Source organism: Pectinophora gossypiella, chromosome 15, assembly GCF_024362695.1.
Source record: "Pectinophora gossypiella chromosome 15, ilPecGoss1.1, whole genome shotgun sequence".
Taxonomy (NCBI): domain Eukaryota; kingdom Metazoa; phylum Arthropoda; class Insecta; order Lepidoptera; family Gelechiidae; genus Pectinophora; species Pectinophora gossypiella.
The window spans coordinates 8,179,564-8,204,389 of NC_065418.1; the positions used below are offsets into that span (position 1 = coordinate 8,179,564).

At 38.4% G+C, this 24,826-nt stretch overlaps 4 protein-coding genes across 4 annotated transcripts; 3 read left to right on the forward strand and 1 right to left on the reverse strand.

Annotated features, from left to right (window-relative positions):
- Positions 1 to 1,243: 1,243 nt before the first annotated feature.
- On the forward strand, positions 1,244 to 5,283 carry LOC126372959 (NPC intracellular cholesterol transporter 1 homolog 1b-like). The gene has a single exon (XM_050018886.1). It carries the CDS (start codon positions 1,351 to 1,353, stop codon positions 5,110 to 5,112), a length of 3,762 nt encoding a protein of 1,253 aa, XP_049874843.1. The 5' UTR covers positions 1,244 to 1,350; the 3' UTR covers positions 5,113 to 5,283.
- Positions 5,284 to 5,538: 255 nt separating this feature from the next.
- LOC126372990 (helix-loop-helix protein 1) lies at positions 5,539 to 11,087 on the reverse strand. Its single transcript, XM_050018928.1, has 2 exons — positions 10,966 to 11,087; positions 5,539 to 6,226 (listed from the first exon to the last, which is right to left on the reverse strand). The coding sequence occupies exons 1-2, from the start codon at positions 11,085 to 11,087 to the stop codon at positions 5,929 to 5,931; spliced, it is 420 nt and encodes a 139-aa protein (XP_049874885.1). The 3' UTR covers positions 5,539 to 5,928.
- Positions 11,088 to 15,306: 4,219 nt separating this feature from the next.
- On the forward strand, positions 15,307 to 23,025 carry LOC126373457 (protein Flattop homolog). The gene is made up of 4 exons (XM_050019616.1): positions 15,307 to 15,333; positions 21,234 to 21,447; positions 22,159 to 22,334; positions 22,984 to 23,025. Exons 1-4 carry the CDS (start codon positions 15,307 to 15,309, stop codon positions 23,023 to 23,025), a joined length of 459 nt encoding a protein of 152 aa, XP_049875573.1.
- On the forward strand, positions 21,232 to 24,817 carry LOC126372965 (uncharacterized). The gene is made up of 3 exons (XM_050018893.1): positions 21,232 to 21,447; positions 22,159 to 22,334; positions 22,984 to 24,817. Exon 3 carries the CDS (start codon positions 23,486 to 23,488, stop codon positions 24,815 to 24,817), a length of 1,332 nt encoding a protein of 443 aa, XP_049874850.1. The 5' UTR covers positions 21,232 to 21,447; positions 22,159 to 22,334; positions 22,984 to 23,485.
- The last annotated feature ends 9 nt before the right edge of the window (positions 24,818 to 24,826 follow it).

Below are 24,826 nucleotides of genomic sequence, written 5' to 3' on the forward strand. Positions count from 1 at the left end.
TTTTTGTTAAACGTGGGGACACGTCTCACCTGGAATCGAACTCAGGACCTCCGGGCAACTACTATACCACGGATGCCGTTGCCATTTATACTTAAGAAGTAAGTCAGTATATAATGTGAGAATTATACTTATATATAAACTGCCTATATACGTCCCACTGCTGGGCACAGGCCTCCCCTCAATCAACCGGAGGGGGTATGGAGCATACTCCACCACGCTGCTCCACTGCGGGTTGGTGGAGGTGTTTTTACGGCTAATAGCCGGGGCCAACGGCTTAACGTGCCCTCCGAAGCACGGAATCATCTTACTTTTTCGGACAATCAGGTGATTCAAGCCTGAAAAGTCCTTACCAAACAAAGGACAGTCTCACAAAGTGATTTCGACAATCTCCCCATCGGGAATCGAACCCGGACCTTCAGATCACGATCTGATAGGCTCACGAGCCTAACGCTCTAACCACTACACCACGAAGGCTGTTAATTATACTTAAGTAAATATAACTAAATAAAGTTATTCTTGAAATAGAAAGATTTGATGAAAAGCACGCTCTTATTTAACAGTCTTCCCAATAATGTAGATTGTAACTTGTTAACATTTAAATAATACGACGCGATTACCTTCATGGAGTGTTTCATCACATTATTGGCTCATAACAAATGTATGGAGAGTTCGGAAATAGGGAAGGAAGGGGAGGAACGGGCAGCTGTTTGAAGGCGAGTGGGGTTCCCTGGGGAGAAGGTTGTATCAATACGAAGCAAGCACCTGTGTCCTACGCCCAACTCCTCGTATACTTACTTAAGTATGTGAATGGTCGTTCCTCGTTTCCAAAGTGTTATTATTATCATCTAAACACTTAAAAAATAAACTAAAAAGAAACGATAAATCTTACTTATAAAGAGGTTGGAAACTTTTACTCGTACAAATTATACTTATAAGTACTTTCTTAAGTATGTTCCTTAATAGAATATATACCTAGATTACCGAAGCTAGCATGTTACATCTGTTGATTTGTGTATTAAATAGTTGTTTTGATGTTTGATATAGATACCCACAGAACACTTAAAGACACAACAAATTTAACTGTCTAGTCCCTTATCAATGTTATTTGACCAGCTGTCTGTAATCACACTTAAAGATAATTCGGGCTTAAGCAACAAAAAGTCTTAATCACTCGAAAATATTTTATCTGCCACCTGCGTTAATTTCTGATAATGGCTATCGATCTGTTCTTCGTCCATATAGTTTCGGCCATTTACAATCTGTCGCCACAGCGGTAGGTGGCGACGTAGTTACCAAACAAAAATGTGCAGTTAAAATTTTTTGTAATACGTAATTTCTTGTACATACACAATGAAGCTCTTTGGACTCTTTTTTTTTGTGTATTTGTGGTGTAGTGTGCAAACAAGATGTGTTATGCGAGAAGAGTGCGTAATTGTCAACGGTTTTCCAAAGAACTGCCCGTATGACGGAGACCCTCTGCCTATACTGGCAAATTTGACACAAGAGCTGCAAGAAGCAGTGATCCAAAACCTGCTCCATAGATGTCCCAACCTTATACTTGACGAAGATGGGAACCAGAAGCTTGACGATGAAATACTCGCTTGCTGTGATTACGCACAACTTCAAGGGATGGCAGACAGTCTTTTGATTGCTGAAGGTGTACTTGGCCGGTGTCCAGCGTGTGTCCGCAACTTCGCCAGGCAGGTCTGTGAAATGAACTGTTCACCAGATCAGGCCCGCTTTGTGGACGTTGTTAGGATTGAAACGTCTGTGGATGGTGTTGACTACGTCGATGAGATGAATTTTAGAATGCATGAAGATTTCATGGAGGATGCCTATGCCTCTTGTTCTGGTGTGCTGCTTCCGCAAACAGGTATGCCCGCCGTCAACCTGATGTGTGGCAGTGCGTCGGTGTGCGACGCTCATGCCTGGTTTAGCTTCACTGGAGATACTTCAAGTAATCCTTTAGCGCCGGTTCAAGTAAACTTCATAAAATCAACATCCGAAGATGAATCTATGCATGTTCGTGTCACGCACTGTAACGAGACAATTTACAATGATCTTCCCTGCAACTGTATTGACTGCATGGCAAATTGTCCGACGGGAATCGAACCTATTCCTTTTGAGCCCTGTACGATTTTGTCAGTCAATTGCTATGCATTTTCTGCCTCTTTAATTGTATTACTCATTTCGATTATAATAATAGCATTTTGGACTAGAAAAGACTACACGACGGCTAAAAAACAATCCATTGATACCAAACCTGAAGAGCCTAAGAAACACCATGCTAATAGAATGACGCGCATATTTCAGTCACTATTTACCAAAATTGGAAGGTTCTCTGCGGGTAATCCATTATTGATGATTACGTTGACTACATGGCTAGCATTTGCTATGTTTTTCGGAGTGATACGGCTCAATGTGAGTTCGAATCCTATCGAGCTGTGGTCTGCTCCCGATTCTCGGAGTCGCGCTGATTTGAATTACTATAATTCTAGATTTGGTCCATTTTATCGTGCTTCACAAGTGTTTTTGCGATTTACCGGGTTGACGTCATTTACACACAATAACCAAACTTTCGGACCTGCTTTTAGGATTGAGGCTGTACATGAGTTAATAAGACTAGAAACCGCTATTATGAATATAGGAAGAGATAACGGCGGTGTTACACTGGAAGAAGTGTGCTACGCACCTTTGCGACCACCAGGTGGCGAGAGACGCATTGATCAGTGCGTTACAATGTCTGTTGGTACATATTTTGGGGAAGATAGAATTGTTGACAATAACACGTATCTTACCCAAATTCAAAACTGCATGAATAATCATCTTTTTTTCGGTTGTCAAGCAACCTGGGGTGGAGGCGCTGAACCAGAAATTTCGTTCGGAGGTTACGACGGTGATAACATCTTTAGTGCTGATACTTTGTTAATGAATTTCCCTATAAATAATTTTCTACTAGAACGAGATCTTATACCAGTATTAGAGTGGGAACAAAGTTTTATAGACCTTATGCATGATTACGAAGCTAACTCAAAACCTGATTATGTGAGCGTTGCCTTCGGAGCCGAAAGATCTATTGAAGATGAGATAGAACGAGTATCGGTACTAGAAGCTGTCCCAATTATAATAAGTTACATTTTAATGTTTCTTTATATAATGGTTGCTTTAGGGAATGTAAGATCTTGTAAGACCTGGTACATCGAGAGCAAGATTGTAGTTGCTATAGCAGTAGTGATTATCGTATTGATTTCAATATTTTGTGCTATGGGTGTGATGGGATTCTCAGGAGTCACACTCACTTTATTAGCAATCAATGTTGTACCATTTTTTGTGCTATCTGTTGGCGTAGACAATGTTTTCTTGATGGTTAACACACTCCATGAATTGCAGTATAAGTTGAAAGAATACGATGACTATAATGAGAACTTTAGTTTTAATAGAAAGAGAGCTTTCTTGTTTGGAAAGATGTTAGGCAAGGTGGGCCCGTCGATGTTTGTTTCTTCTGTAACACAAATAACTTGTTTTGCTATAGGTAGTCTTGCTAACTTCCCTGCCGTTGTTACGTTTTCAGTGTTTGTTTCCATTTCATTAGCATTTTTGTTTGTCTTCCAAATCACTACTGTAGCTGCAATTTTATCCATTGATTATAAAAGAGTCTCCCAAAGCAGAGTTGATGTTTTTTGTTGTATTCAAAAGAAAGTTCTTGATGACAGTGATCCTTTAAATGCAGATACGCCTTATCAAAGTGTCATAACAAAAGTAATGGAACCTTATACTAAATTCCTTTTGAAGTGGTGGACGAAAATGGTCGTTGTTGCTATTTTTGTAGTTTTGTTATCGACAAGTATCATGTTGATACCTAATTTAGAAGTTGGTTTAGACCAAGAAATGTCGTTACCAGTCGATTCGTATGTGTACACATATTTACAGGCCGTAAATGGGCTCTTGCGCCTAGGTCCCCCAGTATATTTCGTAGTTAAAGCCGGTTTGAATTATAGCGATCCTAACCATCAAAATGTCATTTGCGGAACTCAATTGTGTTACAATGATTCCTTGACAACACAAGTATTTTTGGCCGCTCAATTTACAAACGTAACTTATTTGGCTAGGAGTTCCAATTCTTGGCTGGACGATTTCTTTGATTGGACTAGTTTAACTGGCGCTTGTTGCCAATATAACACTACTGATGGCGGCTTCTGTCGCAGTGTTGATTTATCTCCCGAATGCACTTACTGTGACGTCCCGAGATACGAGTGGCAAAACGGGCTTCGGCGGCCAGCAGGAGAAGCATTTGAAAGGTATATTCCATTTTTCTTATTGGACGATCCAACGGAGACTTGTACCAAAGGAGGGCTGGCTAGTTATTACGGCAGCGTCAACTACGAGCTAGATGCAGAAGGTCGTGCTACTGTTCACGACACCAACTTCATGGCTTACCATGCCGCCCTAGGTACATCGAAGGACTATATAACCGCTGTCAAGTACGGGTACGAGGTCAGCGAAAATATCACAAATGCCATTAAAAACCACACTGGTCTTGATATAGAAGTGTTCCCGTATTCTGTCTTCTACGTATTCTATGAGCAATACCTTACAATGTGGCGCGATACTTTTGTTTCTATCGGTTATTGTTTGATCGGTACTTTTATATTTAACTTGTTAGCGTCGGGTTTCAATATTTTGACGACATTTGCGGTGATGTGCACTACTGTTATGGTCGTTGTGAACATGATGGGTGTTATGTACATATGGAATATTCCTCTCAACGCAGTGTCCTGTGTTAACCTGATCGTTTCTATAGGTATCGCCGTCGAGTTCTGCAGTCATATCGCTTATGCGTTTGCCACAAGTACGTATTCAAAGGATGATAAAATACTAGACGCAATGAAAGCTGTCGGAGGAACAATAATAACTGGTATAACCTTCACTAACATCCCTATCATTGTTTTGGCCTTCTCCTATACAGAGATCATTGAGGTATTTTTCTTTAGAATGTTCTTTAGTTTAGTCATATTAGGTTTTATACATGGAATGATTTTCTTCCCAGTTTTGTTAAGTTACTTAAACAATTTAAAATGGTGTTCGAAAGGTTCTAGCGAAAAGGCAAATTGATTGTATATGTAGAAGGTATTTAGTACAAGACTGCCGCGGCCTTTGTATGACGTCATATCATTGTATCTCAAGATTGTTCATTCAATTCAATGTATCACTTGTTATAAATAAGCTTTCGTTGTCAATTGTAAATATAGTATAATAAATAAAATGTTACGTATTACGATTTGATACAGTATTTTTATTTTTTTGTAACAATGTAACACCCAATTGGCTTTTCATTATCTACACAGAAAGCAAAAGGAAGACGAAGATTTAAAAATGCCACTTGTTAGACTAGAGGAGTTGACTAGATAATACTTAAGCTAGACTAGATACAAATAGGGTGCTTCCAAATTAGTCGCGTCGCTGCAGCGCTGCTGTCGTGCGACACACTTTGTATGGATTTATTAAACAGTGCGACGACGGTCGCGCGCACGACCGCCGCTCTGCAGCAATGTGATTAATTTGGACGCGCTTGTACTTAAATACACATAATTATAAAGACAGTAGCTAAAGTTCTTGCTTTTACGCGTGTTTTACTTAGGTTAAATTAAAGTTGGAATTTCAAATATTCGTCGATATTATCGTGAAGAAGAGTATTTTTTGCATGTAATATACATTAGTAATGGATAAAATACATGACGCATTTTCAATATGTTGCAACTTTGTTTCCTAATAAGTAGATACTTATATCTATAAGTAGGTATATTGTTATTTTTATCAAATGATTTGAATTGGTTCGTAAAGCATTAGTTACTATATAGGATTTCCCTCTTATTAATGATCATGTGTCAATCACTGAGGTAATATTACCCAAAATGCAATAAACTCGATCTACGCATCTAGTACATGATTTAAATACGCGATATAGCATATAGCGAGACGGAGTATTTCAATTTTGGACAGTTTCTTATCAGGCGGTAGGGTTGGTAGGAGTCTTCTGAGGGATGCGAAAGCCGCGTTGAAGGCTTCTACACGGATCCTCTCCCTTGTGGCGTGGGCTGTGCGGTATTTGAGGGTAGCTCTGCGCCGGCGTCTACGTTCTTCGCGAGAAAGACCAGCGCAAGGAGACCCGGCGCCACTAGATAAGTATGCTTCTTCTGATAAAGCGCAAGGTTCTAAAGCTCTTTCCCTGAAAAATATATTTTAAATTGGTTAATTACATAGGTAAGTTATCGAGTGCCATGGTAGCCCAGTTGGTATAACACTTGCGTCTCACTTTGAGATCGCAGGTTCGAATCCAGCACAGGTCTAAACCAATGATTGTCGAATATGTTTTCGGATTCATGTTTGGATTATAAATTATTATCACGTGCTCAAACCCACATTTCCGAGAAATGCATTTTGGGAGGGATGTGACCTAACTAATCTGTATTGGTCTGGTTTTCCCTTCGCGGGTTGGAAGGTTTGACGGGCAGTCGCTTCTATAAAAACCGGACCTGTCAAATCTTCAGGTTAGATAAGCGGACCATGAGAAAAACGGGATAATGCTAGGGAGATGATGATGGGTTGCTTTTAGCTCTTAGAAGGTACCTATTTAGACTTGCTTTGAATTAACTCAAATTATAAGATGAAGGAGGAAGGATGACTTACTCCTCTTTAGTGTGAGCATGGCCACAAGTTATAGGAATTGTATGTATAACAGCAGAACACGACTATAACCCAATTGGGGTATTCCAGAGGTTATCTACTTATTTATTTTATTTTTTATTTATTTATTTGGAGAACAAACAGATATAGACTTAAAAGCTAGATACAATTATTTGCGTTGTAATGTTTAGAATATGAAGCCTACATCCTTAACATTCTCACTGAGACACTTATAATCTAATATAACAACTGCTCTTAAATTTACAGACGGACCACTTGGTGACAGGCCATTAGCCTATCGCCCAAGTACCTACCCAATAAAAAAGAAAAAAAAAAGTAATAGAATATAAACTAAAATTTTAACTTATAGCTGGAAAACCTTACCCACACTTCTCCTACCTTTCTGATACACAAACCTGATAGATGGTGAGCCGTATTGCCATCTATAATGGTCGCCGGGAACGGGATTCGAACCGATGGAAGTTAAATAGTAACTGTATGTAAGATCCTTTCGCTTCTATGCCTTATGCGCGATGATAAGCTCCATTCTAGAGCATTCTAGTTTTGCTTTTCGGCCCTGACCGTACATGGTAAACAATATATAAGTACCTATACCTACCTAAGTAACAGTAAGTAAAATAATAAGGAAAATTAATCATTAATGGAGCGTGTAGTAGATAATAGTATAAATTATCGCTGATAATATTATTGTTATCTATTTCTATCGGGCAATTGACTGTCCTTGCCAGTACATATTGGTGCAAGGCATTTTAAGAAGATATCTATCTATATGTCGCAGTCGGATTGTATAATCCGCTGTATTACATTACGACTAGCTGTTTTCAAAAACAGGGCCGTTTTGTAATGTGGCGGTTCAACGATTAGCTGTATTGAATGCGGCTAAGTAAAAACCCGCCGAAACGTATTCGTCACCATACGTCATTCAACACGGCTAGCCGTAATGTAATAAGGCGAGGGATTAGCCGCCTCTTTGACAGTTTTTAGTTTCGATTCTTAACACTCATGGCGCTGCCTGTCATAACAACAACAATGGCGTTGGATGCAGAAAATGTGTTATTAAATAGCGAAGTTACAAGTGAATTAAATAAAGGAAACGTGTTAAATATGTCGGTAAATAGTGAATTTAAGAACAATTTTCAAGTGCAATTAGAAATAGATTATAGTCGCCCTACAATTTAAGTAGTAGTACAATGCGGCTGAACGTGGACCGCTTTATTGGAGAAGTTATCGCAATGACAATACGGCTAATCGTTGAACCGCCGCATTACAAAACGGCCCTGTTTTTGAAAACAGCTAGCCGTAATGTAATACAGCGGATTATACAATCCGTCTGCTACATATATATTATATTTTTAATGATATTACTTTCGTCTTTTACTTTATACCTAGTACATACGTAATACTCCACAACGTTTATATACGAGTTACGAAGTCACTAGCACGCTTTCTCTAGTCTTTTCAAGGTAGACAGAGTCGATGGTACTAAGTATTTTCACTTGAAATAGTTTTTACCTGATTTTGCAAATATTTGTTTGTACCATCTCAATGTTAGTGACATCGTAACGAAAACTTTGCGAAAAGATTCAGAGTTTATATCAAGTGTAATCTCCTGTCGGGAAATTCATATATTTATTTTTTTATTATTTCAGTCCCATACTCTTGATATCATCTCAGAATCATGGTCTGAATCATCTCCCAAAGTTTTCATAATAAACTGGGGGGTTAAAATGGCCACATCGAAGCAATTTATCTAAGAAAGCAATATTTGTTGACCTGGACTATGATCCATTATGTACCCATAAATAACATGATCTATAATGATAAATACAGGGGGGTTACAATGGCCACATCGAAGCAATTTATCTAAGAAAGCAATATTGCAATTTGACATTTGCGCATATAAAAGTAAGTGCGCAATGCAAACAAATATTGCTTTCTTAGATGAATTGCTTCGATGTGGCCATTTTAACCCCCCTGTATTTATCATTATAGATCATGTTATTTATGGGTACATAATGGATCATAGTCCAGGTCAAGCAGGGGGCCTTATACAAAGAGCTGTACATATGGCACAGGACCGAACCCAGTGAAGGAAGATCACATACAATCACGATCCTCAGCAGTGAGGGAACGGCAAGAAAGATCATGTTGTAAGGTAGCTAAATGACGAAGCATATTTGCTACCTAAGTATCTAAATATCATGGCCCATCTTAGTTGGATCGATGAAGTTAATTAAGTATGTTTTTGTTTTGTCAACTTAATATCTATATTATAATCACGCCCTATCAGATACAAAATGAATGATATTCAAAAACGAATGCCATTTATCATGACGACTAAGGACTTTGTCTCGTATTATCGGCATAAGAAGCTATGTGGCGCAAACATTTTATCATACAATTCTTTAGGTAATCATAATTACATTAATTCATCATTAGCCCATTAACGTCCTCACTGCAGGGGCACGGGCCTTCCCTATGGATGGATAGGGAGATCGGGCCTTAAACCATCACGCGGGCCCAGTGCGGATTGATGGTTATTAACGACTGCTAATGGAGCCGGGACCAAGGGTTTAACGTGCCTTCCGAAGCACGGAGGAGCTCGAGATGAAAACTATGTTTTCTTGTGGTCACCCATCCCATAGGATGGCCGGTCATAACCGGCCTTTGCGAAAGTTGCTTAACTTCAACAATCGCAGACCGAGCGCGTTTACCGCTGCGCCACCGAGCTCCTCAACATTAATTACATTACATTAATTAGATAATTGAAATAATAAGTTCGAAAGCACTGAGACGTAACAGATACCATTTAAGCATCTACTGGCCTTTTGTCTACTTTTTTCTTTTTGACTACTTCTTGCAACTCATGAAGGGAGTCGGTCTTTACCTATGTCACACCCCGGACACTGCATACAAAACACCTCGTTTTACACAGACCCTACAAATTGACGTTATTGTACATTCTCATCTGTGCGTGGGACGTCTGACGCCTATACGATTAAAGACTAAAGTAAGACCGAGGGGGTGAGGTAAACCTAGCTCAGCCGTTGGTGGGGAGCGGAGAGTTGCCGTTCTATATGTAGTATTATTCCTTATTCTGCGACGTGTATATATGTACAGTCTGACTGTGTGTGGTTGACGGACCGCGCACCTTTTTTCATTACTTACATGGCATGAACTACTTGGCCGGACAAATGGAGAGAGCTGAGGGGTCTCGCCCGGTCGAAACTTTAAGATAACAGACCTGAGGGTGCCCACTTGGTCGAGAACCTCGGTTCAGGGCGTCTTCTGAGAGGATTATAATTGAAAGAATTAATCGACCTTAGTGGGTCGATAGCGATAAGCGCTGAAGGAAATTGTCGACCACGGGACCGCGCGCATACACTTACGTTTACTTTACTATATCCAACGGTCGACTGCTTTCGTAAGTTGCAATATACTTCTAAGTAAGTAGGTAGGTAATTGTTGTTTTTCATGTGTGTTTATGCAAAGTCACCGTGGTCCTGTGGTTCACCGGTTTGCTTCTCAAACGGGGAGCGCGAGCGGTCTTGCACCAATGAATTATTATTTTATCTTAAGTACATTGTCACAACAGCCTCCGTGGTCTAGTGTAGAGCGTTAGGCTCACGATCTGAAGGTTCGGGTTCGATTCCCGATGGGGACATTCTCGAAATCACTTTTTGAGACTGTCCTTTGTTTGGTAAGGACTTTTCAGGCTAGAATCACCTGATTGTCCGAAAAAGTAATGATTCCGTGCTTCGGAGGGCACGCTAAGCCGTTGGTCCCGGCTATTAGCCGTAAAAACACCTCCACCAACCCGCAGTGGAGCAGCGTGGTGGAATTCTCCATACCCCCTCCGGTTGATTGAGGGGAGGCCTGTGCCCAGCAGTGGGACGTATTTAGGCAGTTTATGTTATGTAAGTACAGTTGTCACTAACACAGTTGACTCGACTATTATAGACAGCGATACGGCTCACTACCTATCATGTTGGTGTAACAGAAAGCTCGGTAAAGTGTGGGTACTTAGTTCATCTTGCGACTTCCCCAATTGGGATATACTCGTGAGCTTATGTTATGTTATTTTTGAGCTATAAAGACTTTTTGTATTAAGTAAATAACTTCTATCGTGTGGATTGTGAGGTGAATTACCAACCCCATTAACCCTGGTGTCAGGGTTATTACTGAGCCGCCATAGGCGACATGACTCATGTAACGACTACGACTATGAAGTAAATAAGTATATAACGTAAATAACCATACCGTTTTCTAGGTGCGAGGTTCTCTCTCCCAGTGATAGGCAGTAAGGCCTCCCGAGGCTCAGCGAGCATGCATGTCAGCCCGCCTTCCTCCATGCTGCCGGCACTCTCCAGCCAGCTCTTCATACTGTATCTGTTTACAATTAATGTTATCATACAGCTTAGTCAGTTGTATTTTTCCGTGTGGATAGATTGTGGGTAAGATGATAATGGGACATGAATTAGACAGATGTTTAGTGCGGACGTGACTGATATTGATATGGCGAAGGAAAACATGCTCCTTACTAGTTGGTGTTTCTTCATTCAGTGCTTATTCTTATCAGCCCACTAAGGTCCAGGCCCCTTAACCGAGGTTCCCGTTGTTGTCCTAATATCTTGTACCGGGTGAGAGCCGTCAGCGCTCCCATTAGTCCAGTCAAGTAATAAACGCGATGAGATAAACCAAAAACAGTAAAAAAAAAATAGTTGGTATCTAGCTTACCAGACGGACTAACCAACAGTCCGGATCGACTGTCAGCAATGTTAAAGACTAAATTACCCAAAAACTAAAAGTTAATAAAATTGTAGAGACACTGATATCAGTAGGTGTTTTCTGATATCTGTGTTAGGCGCTGTCTATGGCAATACACTACTGAGAACGAGGTTGTCTTGGTAAGAAAAGATACGAATACGCTCACCATTTGGCGTCAAATATAAGTACTAAGCACTTGTATCAATAAAATATGAAGACCCTCATTCTTACTGCATCTTAAGAAAGCAAGAAACACCAACCCCTTACGTATCCCAAGGCACGTTTTGTTTTGATTCCCAATGAAATCGAATTTAGTAGCCACAAGGGCTTGCTTCGATAAATAATACATCGCTTCACAGCTCACACCTCTCCTAAAAGGCGTCCTTAGGGAATAATAAATCTTTATTTATTCTCTTTATATCGGCAATTCGACAACCCTTCTTATAATCGAATCAGGTGCAGTAACCCTAGCGAATAGATCAATGCTTGTTCTTATTGTGGTCGTTTGAACAATTATTACGGCCAAATTAAAGTTATCGTGTATTGAATGAAACTATGCAAGTTAAACGTGGTGAGTTTTGAATTATAAAGCTTCATCATCAATGTGGCCCGTCATTTATCCAGCTTTGGATGTAGACCTCCTCTCCTATTTTCCACTTCCGGTGGTCTTACGCCCTCTGCACCCAATAGTGGCCTGCATATTGACCTATCGTCTGGAGGTCTGATTCTCCTCAAGCTGCCGTATGAAGCATACCTTCTATAAAATTATGTTATTTACTTCTCCACACTGTGGAGTGGAGTCCACAGTGAGGCAATGTGATGCAGTAGGTACCTACCTACATCATTTTAGTTGATGACGGTATATTTTAAGAATATTGAATCAGCAGCTTTTCATTGAGTTTCTTGTGCCTCTTCTTTGTCACAGCCATAAACGTAGTAGTAAAATATAAAAAAATAGTAAGGATCAATAACTTAATAAGAGTTCGCCACAGATGAGTCACAGGGACTGTAATCTGGAACCTGACAGAAGGCAGCAGTAACTGTCAGTACTATTCAGAGGCGGAGGACAGGAGTACGGATTTGAAATAGACTACTCTGGGCGCCATCCCATTCGCATCAGACGGAGCATTGCGGTCGGAAGGCAAGAGGAAAACTACTGCCCTATTTTTCCCTTAAAACGTAGCGTGGAGAATGCTACACCGACAAGAGCCTGGCTCTTAATTATGATGAAGAGTTCCCTAATTAACCTATCTTTTAAGTTATTAAAAACACAAACAATTTGTAACCTAATGATTTAATATATACGGCATTTTATAATAACTGACACACTATAGAGTTAATCGAAATCGGTACCTACCCACGAGGCTATAAATTATTAATTTTGTTCACACATACATACCTACGTTACCACGCCTGATTCCTTTTTACGTTTAAAAATGCAGACAATTCAAATCGTCGACACTGTAAACATGATTATAATTGTCCACTCACACTGTATTTGCCTGACACTAGATATATATTTTATCTTTTCTATACAGTTTTAGAATTCTATTGCTACCACATCGTTTGACAAGACCCAACAGATGCTCCTTCAGCCCTCTACTGAGGGAGAGGACAGCATCCCTCACTTTATATCGTACACGATTGGGATGACCCACCCTCCCCTAAGAGGGCGGCGCTAATAAAATTCCTTGTTCCAGCGACAGATAGTATCGTTTCGATACTAACATGCTCTACTGCGGAAATTTTGAAAACATTAGATACTTAGAAACAGTAGGCTAAAACTAAGGCTACCTATAGTGGAGGCAATGAAGGGTTTCACTTCTAACTTACCAGGGACAGGTACGATTTTGATGAAATTTTCTTTTGTAGGGGTAGTTTTTTATATCATTTAAAATCAGAAACATGGTTGATTCTTTTTTATTCGAACATAAAATGGATTTAAAGTACTTTTCTGATTCTGTAAAGAGACGGCTTCCGATTAGTAGCCCTAAACCGTTTTTTCGTTTGTCCGTTTGTCTGTCGGATTAATTTTTTTTTAAGTTGATCGTAATATTTATTTGCGCCACTCAAAATGTTTCTGATTTTAAATGATATAAAAAATACCTATATAAAAGAAAAAGTCATCAAAGTCGGACCTGTCCCTGGCAAATTAGGAGTCAATTAGGAAGCTCCAGCTTTATTGATTCTACTGTACTAATGTTAAGATGTTACTGTGTCTAACAAAGAACCTAGACTTAAATCTGAGTAAATGCCAGTTTTTATCAGTGAGCTGTCAACCGGAATTTGATAAATTGTTGAGCTAGAATGCTAGCGTGCCTACAGTAGACATACGTATTAACATAAAAATAACTATTAAACCATCTTTATTTTGCGATTTTCTACTTATTTGTTACTCCATCGAATTTTTAAGTTCTTTTCCAAAAAGTAAAATTCTGCAGTGTGTGTCCCGGTCCTAATTCGTTCGCAGCATCTGGTCCCGCTTCGACCCGCCCACTCCGGTCCGCCAATCCCTCCCGGCTCCGCCTATCGATCCCGGGACGCAGGTGTGTCCCGGTAATTGGGTGCCCACATCGGGATAACTGCTTTCAAATATTGAGATCCAACTTTTAAGAGTATGGTCGGAATGGTTTCTGAAAATCATGTTTTGATCCTTGAAAATTTTCTTATTGTTTTTTCGTTTTTTGAAAAACATGTAGTCAGGTTATTCATTATAATTAATGAAGTATTTCTCAGTTTCTAGAAAAAAATACATACCTAATGGGTTTCAGAACATTGTTAGTGATTCAACTGTGCTTCACTTAGCCTCTAAGTAGGTAGAAATGCGGATTGTTGCAAGACCAAAAGATGTCATAAGTAAGTATATAATAGTTTTATGAGAAGTTTGACTTTCCATAATCCTGCAACCCTTAATTTTTCACTAGTTTAGCCAGTAAAAGTATACACAACGCAAAGTTTTAAATTCAGGAGCATTGCAAACAAAGAAAATAGAATGCTTGTCTAGTTTATTACATTTGCAACGAACTTTATCAAGAGCTCTAAGTTTATTGAATCGGCCCTGAATTTAAATGGCTCATTCGTAAGTTTTAGTTCACAAGCAGATTTCATCGAATTACGTTCAGAGGATAATTTATGCAAGATTCATGTACCGGCCCGCGACGTCCTCGGCTAATGCGCCCATAGTTCGAAATTAATGTCGTAATAAACCTTATAAACAGTTATTCGTAACTTATACCAGTTGTATCTGAACAAATATACATGCATAATGGCAAGGTCATGGCGACGAACGCTAATTTTCTTTGCTGCGACATCGCAAAACACGCGACTCTTAATGTTTCCTGCTTTGATAACTCTTTATTGTCTTCGCTTTTTCTTGCCACGTAGACAAAAAGTTATAAAGTTCCATATTATATTCTCGCTGTACTTTTTAGCGATGTTGCAGAACATCTTCGTGAAACTACGCACGTAACTAACAGCTACAAAATGTACACCATTAATGCATTCCCATGAATGCTACAGAAGGCAATGAACCTTTGCCCCGGAAGCCTATAGACGTACTCTTTTATAAACCTTATTATAGCCGCGCCGGTTGTTATGACGACCACGCAGTTGAGCCAATAGCATTTCCCCACTTTCCAATTTTCCAAAGAAAACAAGTGAAGCCATCATAGACAAAAACTACACGAACGCAGCATGGAGTGTTTAAAATAATTTTTGACAAATATACAAAATTTTTGACAACTTTGACTACGAGCTCAGGGAACCTGTGATATTTTTGATTTAGGTTTTACTATTATAAAGTTCTTATTTTAATTCAAGTGGTGTTTTTCCAGAATGGCTTTTAATTTCGAGAGTGGACAGGTAAGTTTTATATTATATTTCCACCAACGTTGGATTAAGTAGATACCTAAAATAGTTGTAGTACCTAGATGAGATAACAAAACTATCTTCGCAAGCTTTGTTTTTTTCAGTATTTTGTACAAAATATTTAGGTAGATAGTCGCTTTTCGATAGAACTTATCTGATATTAAGTCCACTGAAGCCATTATCCACCAGTTAATCCTATACATTTTTTATCAGTAGTGCACCTGCATCTCTTATAGCCGTCCCCTTACATGTTTTACTGTAGATCGTTTTTTACCAGCGTACAAATTGTAATTCCTTTAATCCAAGTTAGATACATCCAATTACCTACATCGCAAACATCTTAAGTGATTTCGCGGATGTTCGAATATAAATGTAAAACTCTTATGTTAGGGTACAAAGTTGTTCGTATTTTATAGGATGTACGCGGTTGGGTCATTCATAAAATAGGGGTGACTTATTTTTTGCGAGGGATAATTTTTCACGGCATTGTGTGCCCTGTTAAGCCATGTTTGACACCTCGCACTATTGGTGTTTAGTTAATAGCTCTCGTGGAATCAGTGATAAATTGTTTTCTCTTGTTGTGATAAAAAGTCAGAAAAACTAATAACTTGTATATATACATAGCAAAATGCTAATCCAACATCTGAGCAGATTTATAATTTAACCAATTCGTTTTATACTTATAGAAGTTCGTACATATACCCTGATCAGATCGAGGATGATTTAAAGAAAGGCGAAGTCAAAAGTACTCTAAACCTTTTAGGTAAATATTTTATCCCTTCTGCAACTGCCTTTTAATGTAAGATATCGGTATGGCTTCTTGTGTCAATAACTGTATTTACTTTTTACAAAAATAATGTTTAGCGTGGAGAAGAGTGCTGGAAGAAAGACCAAGTAAGTTGGGTAAGATTCTTGTCTTTAAGGTACTTCGGAAGCAAATTGTCTTCTGGCAGCTTAGGTCTCTGCCTACCTCGATGTGGATGGACGTGAGTTGAGTCGTCAGTGTCTGTCAATGATAGAGAGAAATATCCTAGCTAATCCTATGCGCGTAGCCAATTGAATCTGATTGGTAGAAACAGTGCACAAACAGAAACAGTGTGGAAGCCATCGCTTTAAGCGATAAGGCCGCCATTTGCCATGTACTTAGTTAAGAGACTTTTTGTAATTATTTCTTTTTATTTTGGTGCAATGAAGTGTATTTGTATTGTATTGTATTGTAACAGTGTTAAGTGTGTGTGCTGTGGTATGTCTGATTGGTAAGCTGATAATTATGATAGTTACAGCTATCATTTTCTTAAAATACTTATTCCAAGAGATTAAAGGCGCATTAGCGCTTGGGAAACCTCAAAAATATCGTTATCTCAATAACCTGTTTGACATTGCACTGCCACTGTGTGTTAGTAACATCATACTCGTAACGGAAACTTTGAGGGATTTGAAAATTCATGAAAATTGAGTTTTTTTTATTATTTTCAGTTCCATACTTTTGCGACGGAAAATTCACATGATATCAACTCAGAATCATGGTCTGACCATGACCATGATCTGATTCAGACCATGATTCTGAGTATTCGTTACGGTGTCACTAACACTCTGTATATAAAACTGAATTGCTGTCTCGCTAAAACTCGAGAACGACTGAACTGATTCGGCTAATTTTAATCTTGAAACATTCGTGGAAGTCCAGGGAAGGTTTAAACAGTAAGAAAATATGGAAAAGGGTGATACGAAGTTCCCCGGGTCATCTAGTATGATATAATTTTAGGTACATTATTATGACGTCATCACGGATGTGGTGCGGGCGGGTGATATCGTGACTGTCTTCATGAAACTCGAGCCCAAGTACGTACTGCATTCGACCTTAGATTATTTGCTTAAAATAACCTCGTGACATTCCTCACATGCAAATGTTGACGAGGTTGCTTGGGCCTTAAATCCTTGGATTCTTCAGACTATGAAGGTAGCACATAATCTTTTAAGAGTCCGAATTACTTTTTAACGAGACAACGATATGCTTATGTTATTTTATGCGGATCGAAAGCATTTTCTGCTCTGAACGTACTCAATTTACTAACCATACAATGTGATTAAAGGATAATAACATGGCTGATAATTTTAATGTCTTTTTGCTCGAGCTCGTTTTAATAGTTCACTTTAGAATTCGATAAAATATTATATAATAATAAAACCCCTTCACGGCTAGGAAGAGCAGACAGATAGGCGCTTCTGTAAAAAAACGGACCTATCAAATCGTCAGGTTAGGTAAGCGGACCCTGTGAAAACGGGATAACGCTATGGAGATGATGACTTAGAATTCTAAAATCTATACTCGAATCATAAATACCAATACGTATGAAACAACTATCAAACAAATCATAATAAGTACTTAGACAGAAAGTTTGAACTCGTAAAAGTAAAATTATTGTGTGGGACGTAGAAACGTCGAGTCGAGACATTCTGAGGCTAATGGGACTGTTGCTCCGATTATAGCAATGTTGTAGCATGTCTGTATCCAATCATGCTGCCAATCAAACGACGGATACCACGGATACTGAGCCATTCCGTGATCCACGTTCAAATACATCGACATTTTAAATAGCTTCTATCTTGGATTAAAAAGATAATAGCTTTGATGTCTAGAACGTGATTGTAGATTATTTCATACTTATACTATCATTGATGTGTTTCTAGATACACTGATGTTTACCATAAACTTTCAGGTTAAAGAAATCTTTATTCTCAAAAGAAATTTACATTTCACTTCTTGAGAACTTATAAACTAAGTTAATGTAAACAAATTGTAATAGGCTACTTGACACTCAGTGAAACGATAACAACACCTTGAGTAATTTAAATAAACTTATTTCGTAAGTAAGGCAAAAGAAAAATGGTATTTTTGGCAGCCACCTTGATACGAAGTAAGAAAACAAAAAGAAGAGGGCATTCACAAAAAACATAACAGTTCGCACGTAATATGGAGGTGCATAGCAGTACGAATAGTGCGTAGCGTAGTAATTACCTACATATTTGCTATGCTAAACTACCTGAAATTTGCTAAACTTTAAGGTTTTTTGGTTTATTTATCTTTCTGGATTCGCCAGAAATGTAATATAAGATATTCAATCTTCAAACAGAACTGTACAATTGGGTCGTGTACTTGGTTCAAAATAAATTATGAAATTCTGATTAAGTACTAAATAAAGACAGATCTAAAACTAAAGAAAGTCATTTTCTTTCTTCTATTTAACTTATTTATTACTTTTGATTAAAAATAGTAATAATAAGTCCGTCATTTTGTGTGTTTTTAGTTTTAGTGCTTTTTCATACAAATTCCATGGTAAATTCGAATTTTGACATTTAGTAAAAAGTAACTGATTTGACTAGTTGGAAACTATTCAAAATAAATTGAACACAATAACCACAGATAACAAACGAACAGTCCCAATAGTTATCCTTCACTATTCAGCCTTTTTCAGGCACGCAATAAAAATATAGGCGAGCGAAGGAATTGCTTAGATTTATAACCTTCAATTTGCTAGGAACCAAAGGTTTCTATATCGGGCCTATGGGCTACAATGCTACGTAGGTACAATAGAATGCGCAGCATTGTGACGTAATGTCACCACGACAATATTATACCTAATGGCAGAATTTAATCACGAAACTCCTGCAGTTCACGGTCACAAGCAGAACTCTTTTAACATTGAATAAAATAGAATAAAAGTTTAATAGAATAGCTCATGGAATAACTATAATATGTATCTGAAACTCAATTTTAAGTTTTACTTAGGTTAGATATAGGCACTATTGTAACAGACCGGGTGAGAGCCCTCAGCCCTCCCCATATGTCCGACCAAATAGTTAATGTCATTGGCCTACTATTATTTAACTAGTAAGTACTATTATTTATTCCGTGTCATTGGCGGGAAATCTACTAGGTCACGTCAAAAAAAAAATGTAACAGTACCTTTACAAAGATCCTCAAGACTAACTGTCATGATCGATTATTAGTTGAATTAAACAATACTTATATTTAATGAAAATATCATCCAAAAATATTGTGTAATAAGTACCTAATTAAAACGAAACTAAAAAAAAGTTTCGTAAAAATCTGAACCATTCGACGATGTCTATTTTGAATATTTTTGACAAGATAATTCTAAATTATTGCGGGCATTCATTTATAAGTGATTCAAATAGAGGCGTGATGTATGGGGCAAACAATTTGCAACCCTTTGTTGTTAGGGATGATTATAACGACCCGCCCGATGGGGGGCGAGCAGAGCCGACACCTGCTCTCAATAGAGAGTCCGACACGTGAAAATGAACTACTTTAAAATAAAATAAGAAACTAAAGATTGCAAGTTGCAATATATGCAATAGTCATAATTTAATTCAACAGTCAATAAAAATATTTATAAATATGTGTTATTAAAATTGAACGTACAAGTAAGCATTTTTGACGTTCAAAAAGTGCTAAGTGAAGAATAAATATTTTTGAATTTTTTAAAAGTATAACTACAATTTACTATTTATTTATGTTACTATAATTTGAATGAATATTTTAGATACAAAAATTGTTAAATTTTGTAATAAGTATAATTTTAGTGTCCAAAAAATTTGTGCGCAGTTTTCATAATTCACATGCAATGCAGGCTGTCATAAAACACAGACTTCAGTGGATAGATTCGTGTTTTTAAAAGTGATTCGTGTTCTTCCAAATGCTAAGTAGGTAATTAGGTAGGTAGGTACTATGTTAAGTGCTATACATAGACGGAGCCATTTAATTGCCACCAGCTATTTTGGTGTGATAGGGTAGCATGTTTTATGACATAACTAAGCATAGGTAATCTTCCTGAAAAAAAAAAACAATTAAGCATCTGAACTTTTAAGTAAAATATTTTATTCATTGTTTTAAGTTTACGCGGTTATTATCATAATTAAAAACACATAACGTTACGGTGTACCGCGTTTAAAGTAGGGATACGAGACTCCCGATATTTCGACACTGTTGCAAGTGCCATGATCACGGGACGACTAGCAGTCATAAAATCAGTAGTTTAAACGCGGTAAGAACCCGTTATTATGTGTTTTAATTAAAATATATTTTATGTTTTATATAAGGTTAGAGGTAATTAACTCCACAATGCGCCTCTTCCAAGATTTACTTTGCTCTATCCACCCAAGTAAACCTTTCGCGAAGTGACTCGGGCACCATCAATGTACAAATAGTGATTATCGTCAATAACAACAGTGCATCGAATTATGTTGTGTTTAAAATTTAATTTTGATGACGTTTTTATTTTAAATTGCTACCGCGGCACGTGCCGACTGTCGTTGAGTAATTAGAATAAAACATCGAGTTGCATTATTCACTTGATTACATAGTACACGTCTTTAGGGGGTATGACGGTTTAAAGTTTTTGTGGTACAGATGAATTTATCTAAAACTTACTAGGTTTGAATTTTATTGGAATGACTACGTCATAGGACATAAAAATCATAAAAATAGTTTTAAAACTGGATCATTTAACGTTAAAATTTGGTCGCTGTTTTACAGTTGTCATGATATCAGATGTTATAAGTAGACATACATTACATTGACACAAAACGTTAAGTATCTAGGTAGGTACTGTTACTTATCTGCTTGGTTCTTGTGTAAGTCCCGTGTTATCATGTAAGTAGTCCTAAGTAAGTACTTAGTTGCGACAGTTTACTAGGCATAAACGTTTTGAAGAATGAATCGCTCGATATGATATAAATAGCATTGTGCCATAGTCGAAATAGGTTTCCAGTATCTTCTCGAAAACAATAAACGGATTTACTTTGAAGTTACGTAGGCTATGTCATCGATGGATTTAGATTTAGGTTCATCAATAACGCTACGTTTCCAGTTCAACAGTGAGAGCACACCAACCAAGTTGGGCAACTGGCAAGTCCCACGTTGGGCGCCAACAAGGGCCCGCGCTGTTGAGTACCGCCCCGACCCAAAGCCAATATGTGACATGAACGGGCACTTCCTGCCCGGGGCACCTAGAGGCACCTCCAGGTGTTTTGGGCACTATACCGGCACTTGGGACCTTCCTAGGAAGATTACCAGGCAAGTCGGTGAGTATCGTATCACAGAAGTCGTGAGTGCAGTGTATATCGCTTTTGACCAAGATAGAATATATTAAGTTGCGTATAGGAGTCTGTTTATTTGATGATAAACCATTTTATTATTATTACGGGTGAAGTATAAAAGTAGTTCAAACACAAACTTTATTTTTGCAAGTTTGTTTTGGTATGTGCTGTAATATTTATGTTCATAGAGGTTTATTGTATGTTTTATTATCGTTAAAAACACTGCCAAAACTTAAATATCTATACATGGCGGAAGTCATTAACTGAAACATAGATGCATGCGTTACTCGACCGCAAGCCACGCAACACAATCTTGTAACCCTAAACTCGACAGCCACATTTATTCATTGTCCTTGACTGAAGCTGAAGTCACAAAAACCTTTCATTTATTTGTATACATGCAAAGCGCACAACAGGAAGCGTTCCAATAATATCGTGTTACGAAGTAGTTTGTCGGTTGTCATTGAATATTTCGCAAGACTTCGCCTTGTGGTAGTACTTTTACGGACAGTTAAACAGATTATTTATCTATCTTTAAATATTATTTTGCACGCAAGTAGGTACTTTGCTGTTTTTATGCTCATACGTTAGGTACATGAAGAACAGACCTAGAAAATAAAAAGGATTTATGCACATTACTGAAGTCGAGATTCGACCGTTTAGGGTAGGGAAACTAATTTGCGTAAATTTTTGCAGCCGCGGAATTGGCAAAGGAACCCCCAGATGGTAGATTTCCGGATTGGCTGAATCTCCGCGTACAGAGGCCTAAAGCGGCCGCGGCGGCGAGGAAGGCAGCGCGCCTGCGCGCCGCACAGCGCGGCAAGCCGGCCGTAGTAGAGGAACCCGAGCCAGTAGATGAACAGTTGTTCAAAGTAAGTTGGGACGCTCAGGCTTCGCAGACAGACCAACCACATATAACGCGCCAAATGTTCGTGCGGGTGTTCTTGTAATTCAGTGTCTGTTTTGAGTAATAGTCTATAGTAATCTTAACCGGTGATTGTCTAAGATCCAACAACTCCGTAGATCTTAAAAAGTTGTTCAATTTTAAGTTGGGAAGCTCAGACCTAGCAGACCAACAGTAAATTACACGACAAATAAATGTGGGTATCTTTCCTAAAATTTTAGTAAAACAAGGTAATTTCTAACCAATCAAAATCGTAGGATAGAAACTGAAGTTACTCTATTTAGGCGTCGCTAAAGTTTGTGAAACAAACAAAATTCCATCATTTGGTATACGACGGGTTGTATATTATTATAAACTTGTATCGTAATTGATTGCACAGCTTAAAACTTTCCTTTCGTTTGTGACCCAAAACATAGTTGCGTGGTAACAGATTGGATCAAGATTATGAGTCAACGCGTTAGATAAAGGAATTACTAATCTGCATTGCAATTAATCATCTGTACCTACTGACTCTGGCACAAAATGTACCGGTATATACTATAGATTTTAAAATAGGCAATATTTTTTAGGTTTTACTTCGTAGAATATAATTTTAATAGAATTTATTTTTATTTCAGCCTCGGTTGTGCCCATTCCACATGCATGTTGCAAAAACATAAATACTTAGAGTAGCCGCATAGTACTGCACCAATATGTATTTATATTTATAAAATTTTAATTGAGCAATTCTACTTTTAATAATATGGATATTTAAAACAATGTCATACTTTTTCATGTCTGTGCATTAAGGATACAAAAAATAAACAACTGGAACAGCTAGAAACTGATCAGTTCAATAATAATATTGATCAAGATAATAAAGAAAGCCAGAATAAACCCGATACTAAAGACGACGATCCACTAGATTTGTACAAACAGAAACTGCCAATTGATGACAAGGGCAATACACTTTACGTGCCAGGATCATTGACTGATCCGGATAAAAGACATGAAAGCTACGATCTTCTAGTAAAAGAGGCAGTTGAAAAATTACACGGGCCACAAGAAGACGACAACGACAGATTCTGGAGGAAAGTAGCTGAGAACGCTAAAAAGAATGAAAAGTCCCGTCAGGAGAATATGAAATACGCGAAAAAGAGTCAAACGCCGAAATTACCTCAAGTGAATGTGTCACAAAATTTTCAATTCGCTAAAAGAATGCATGTCGGTAACTTGGAACATCAACCTTTGCCTGACACATTGGGTTATAGAAATATGACTAAAATTGCAGAGCACAGGGATTCGGACATCGTCGTTAAACCATATGCAATAGGTTGGAAAGGTTACGGTGCTTCTGGTCCCACTTGTTGCACGAAACTGCGTGTACATAGACCTAAAACCTGTGATCCCAACAAAGTTGATGGTGGAAAGGAGGACGGAAAGCGACCAGTGACATCTGCACCGGACCTAGGAGGACAATACAAGAAGCCTATGTCCCTTATGGATTTGGCTATTTGCTGGGATTTCCGACCCGACGATCCAAGATACGAGCCAAGACCCCCCAAACACATTGACGGTTCGAACGGTTCTAAAGCTCCGGCTGTCTTCACAATGGTACATACACCAAAGGAGGAAATAGAGGATCCTGCACACGGCCACTCTCAGCCGATTTTTAATCAAAATCGTGTGGTAGAAGATGTTGGCCGTCACCCAGTGCCATATTTCGAAAAAGACATGACGAAAGAGAAACGAAAGGATTCTTGTGAGGTCCAGCATTGTCCTCAACACAATAATGCCAATGAGAAAGCAAATTCGAAATGTTCTAGCAGAAAATCCTCAGCGCAGTCCGAGAAGAAACCGCAATGCGATGGTATTCACGGATGCGGCACTCCTAGCGAAACTAGTCGAAGGTCAAGCCGTGTTGACAGGAGACCAGACAAATTGCAACCGATTCGAGAAGCATGGAACGGAAATAATGAAGGTAATAAAAACTATGATATCAATCGCAACCGTCACAGTTTAGAATCGTATGAAAAAACACCATTAGCACAAGGCAAACTGCATCAGAGTTCTCCAAAAGAGTCTCAGGGGTCTAGGCGGTCGACCAAAGATAGTGAATCGACTAATACCACTAAACACAAGACGTGCCTGTCGTGTAACGGTACAAAGATATTACAAGAACCGCGACAAAAAGACGATTATAAGTTCGCCTTTAAAGCTGGAAACCCAAATTCTGTGCAGACTAACTCTAATTGTTCTACCGATTCAAAGGGTGTAAAAATGCCGAAAATGCGTCATCCATATACGAAGAAGTCTTACACGATTCCTACATTGACCCCTCCATTCAGCATCTGGCGCGATGCCAACGCAACTGGATATCCTGAACATTGGAGATTAGCGAGTGTATACCAACACGCTTACAAGCCACCTGAGCAGAGACGAAAGCCGCTTATCGCTAGTGTTTATCAGTGATTCATAAAA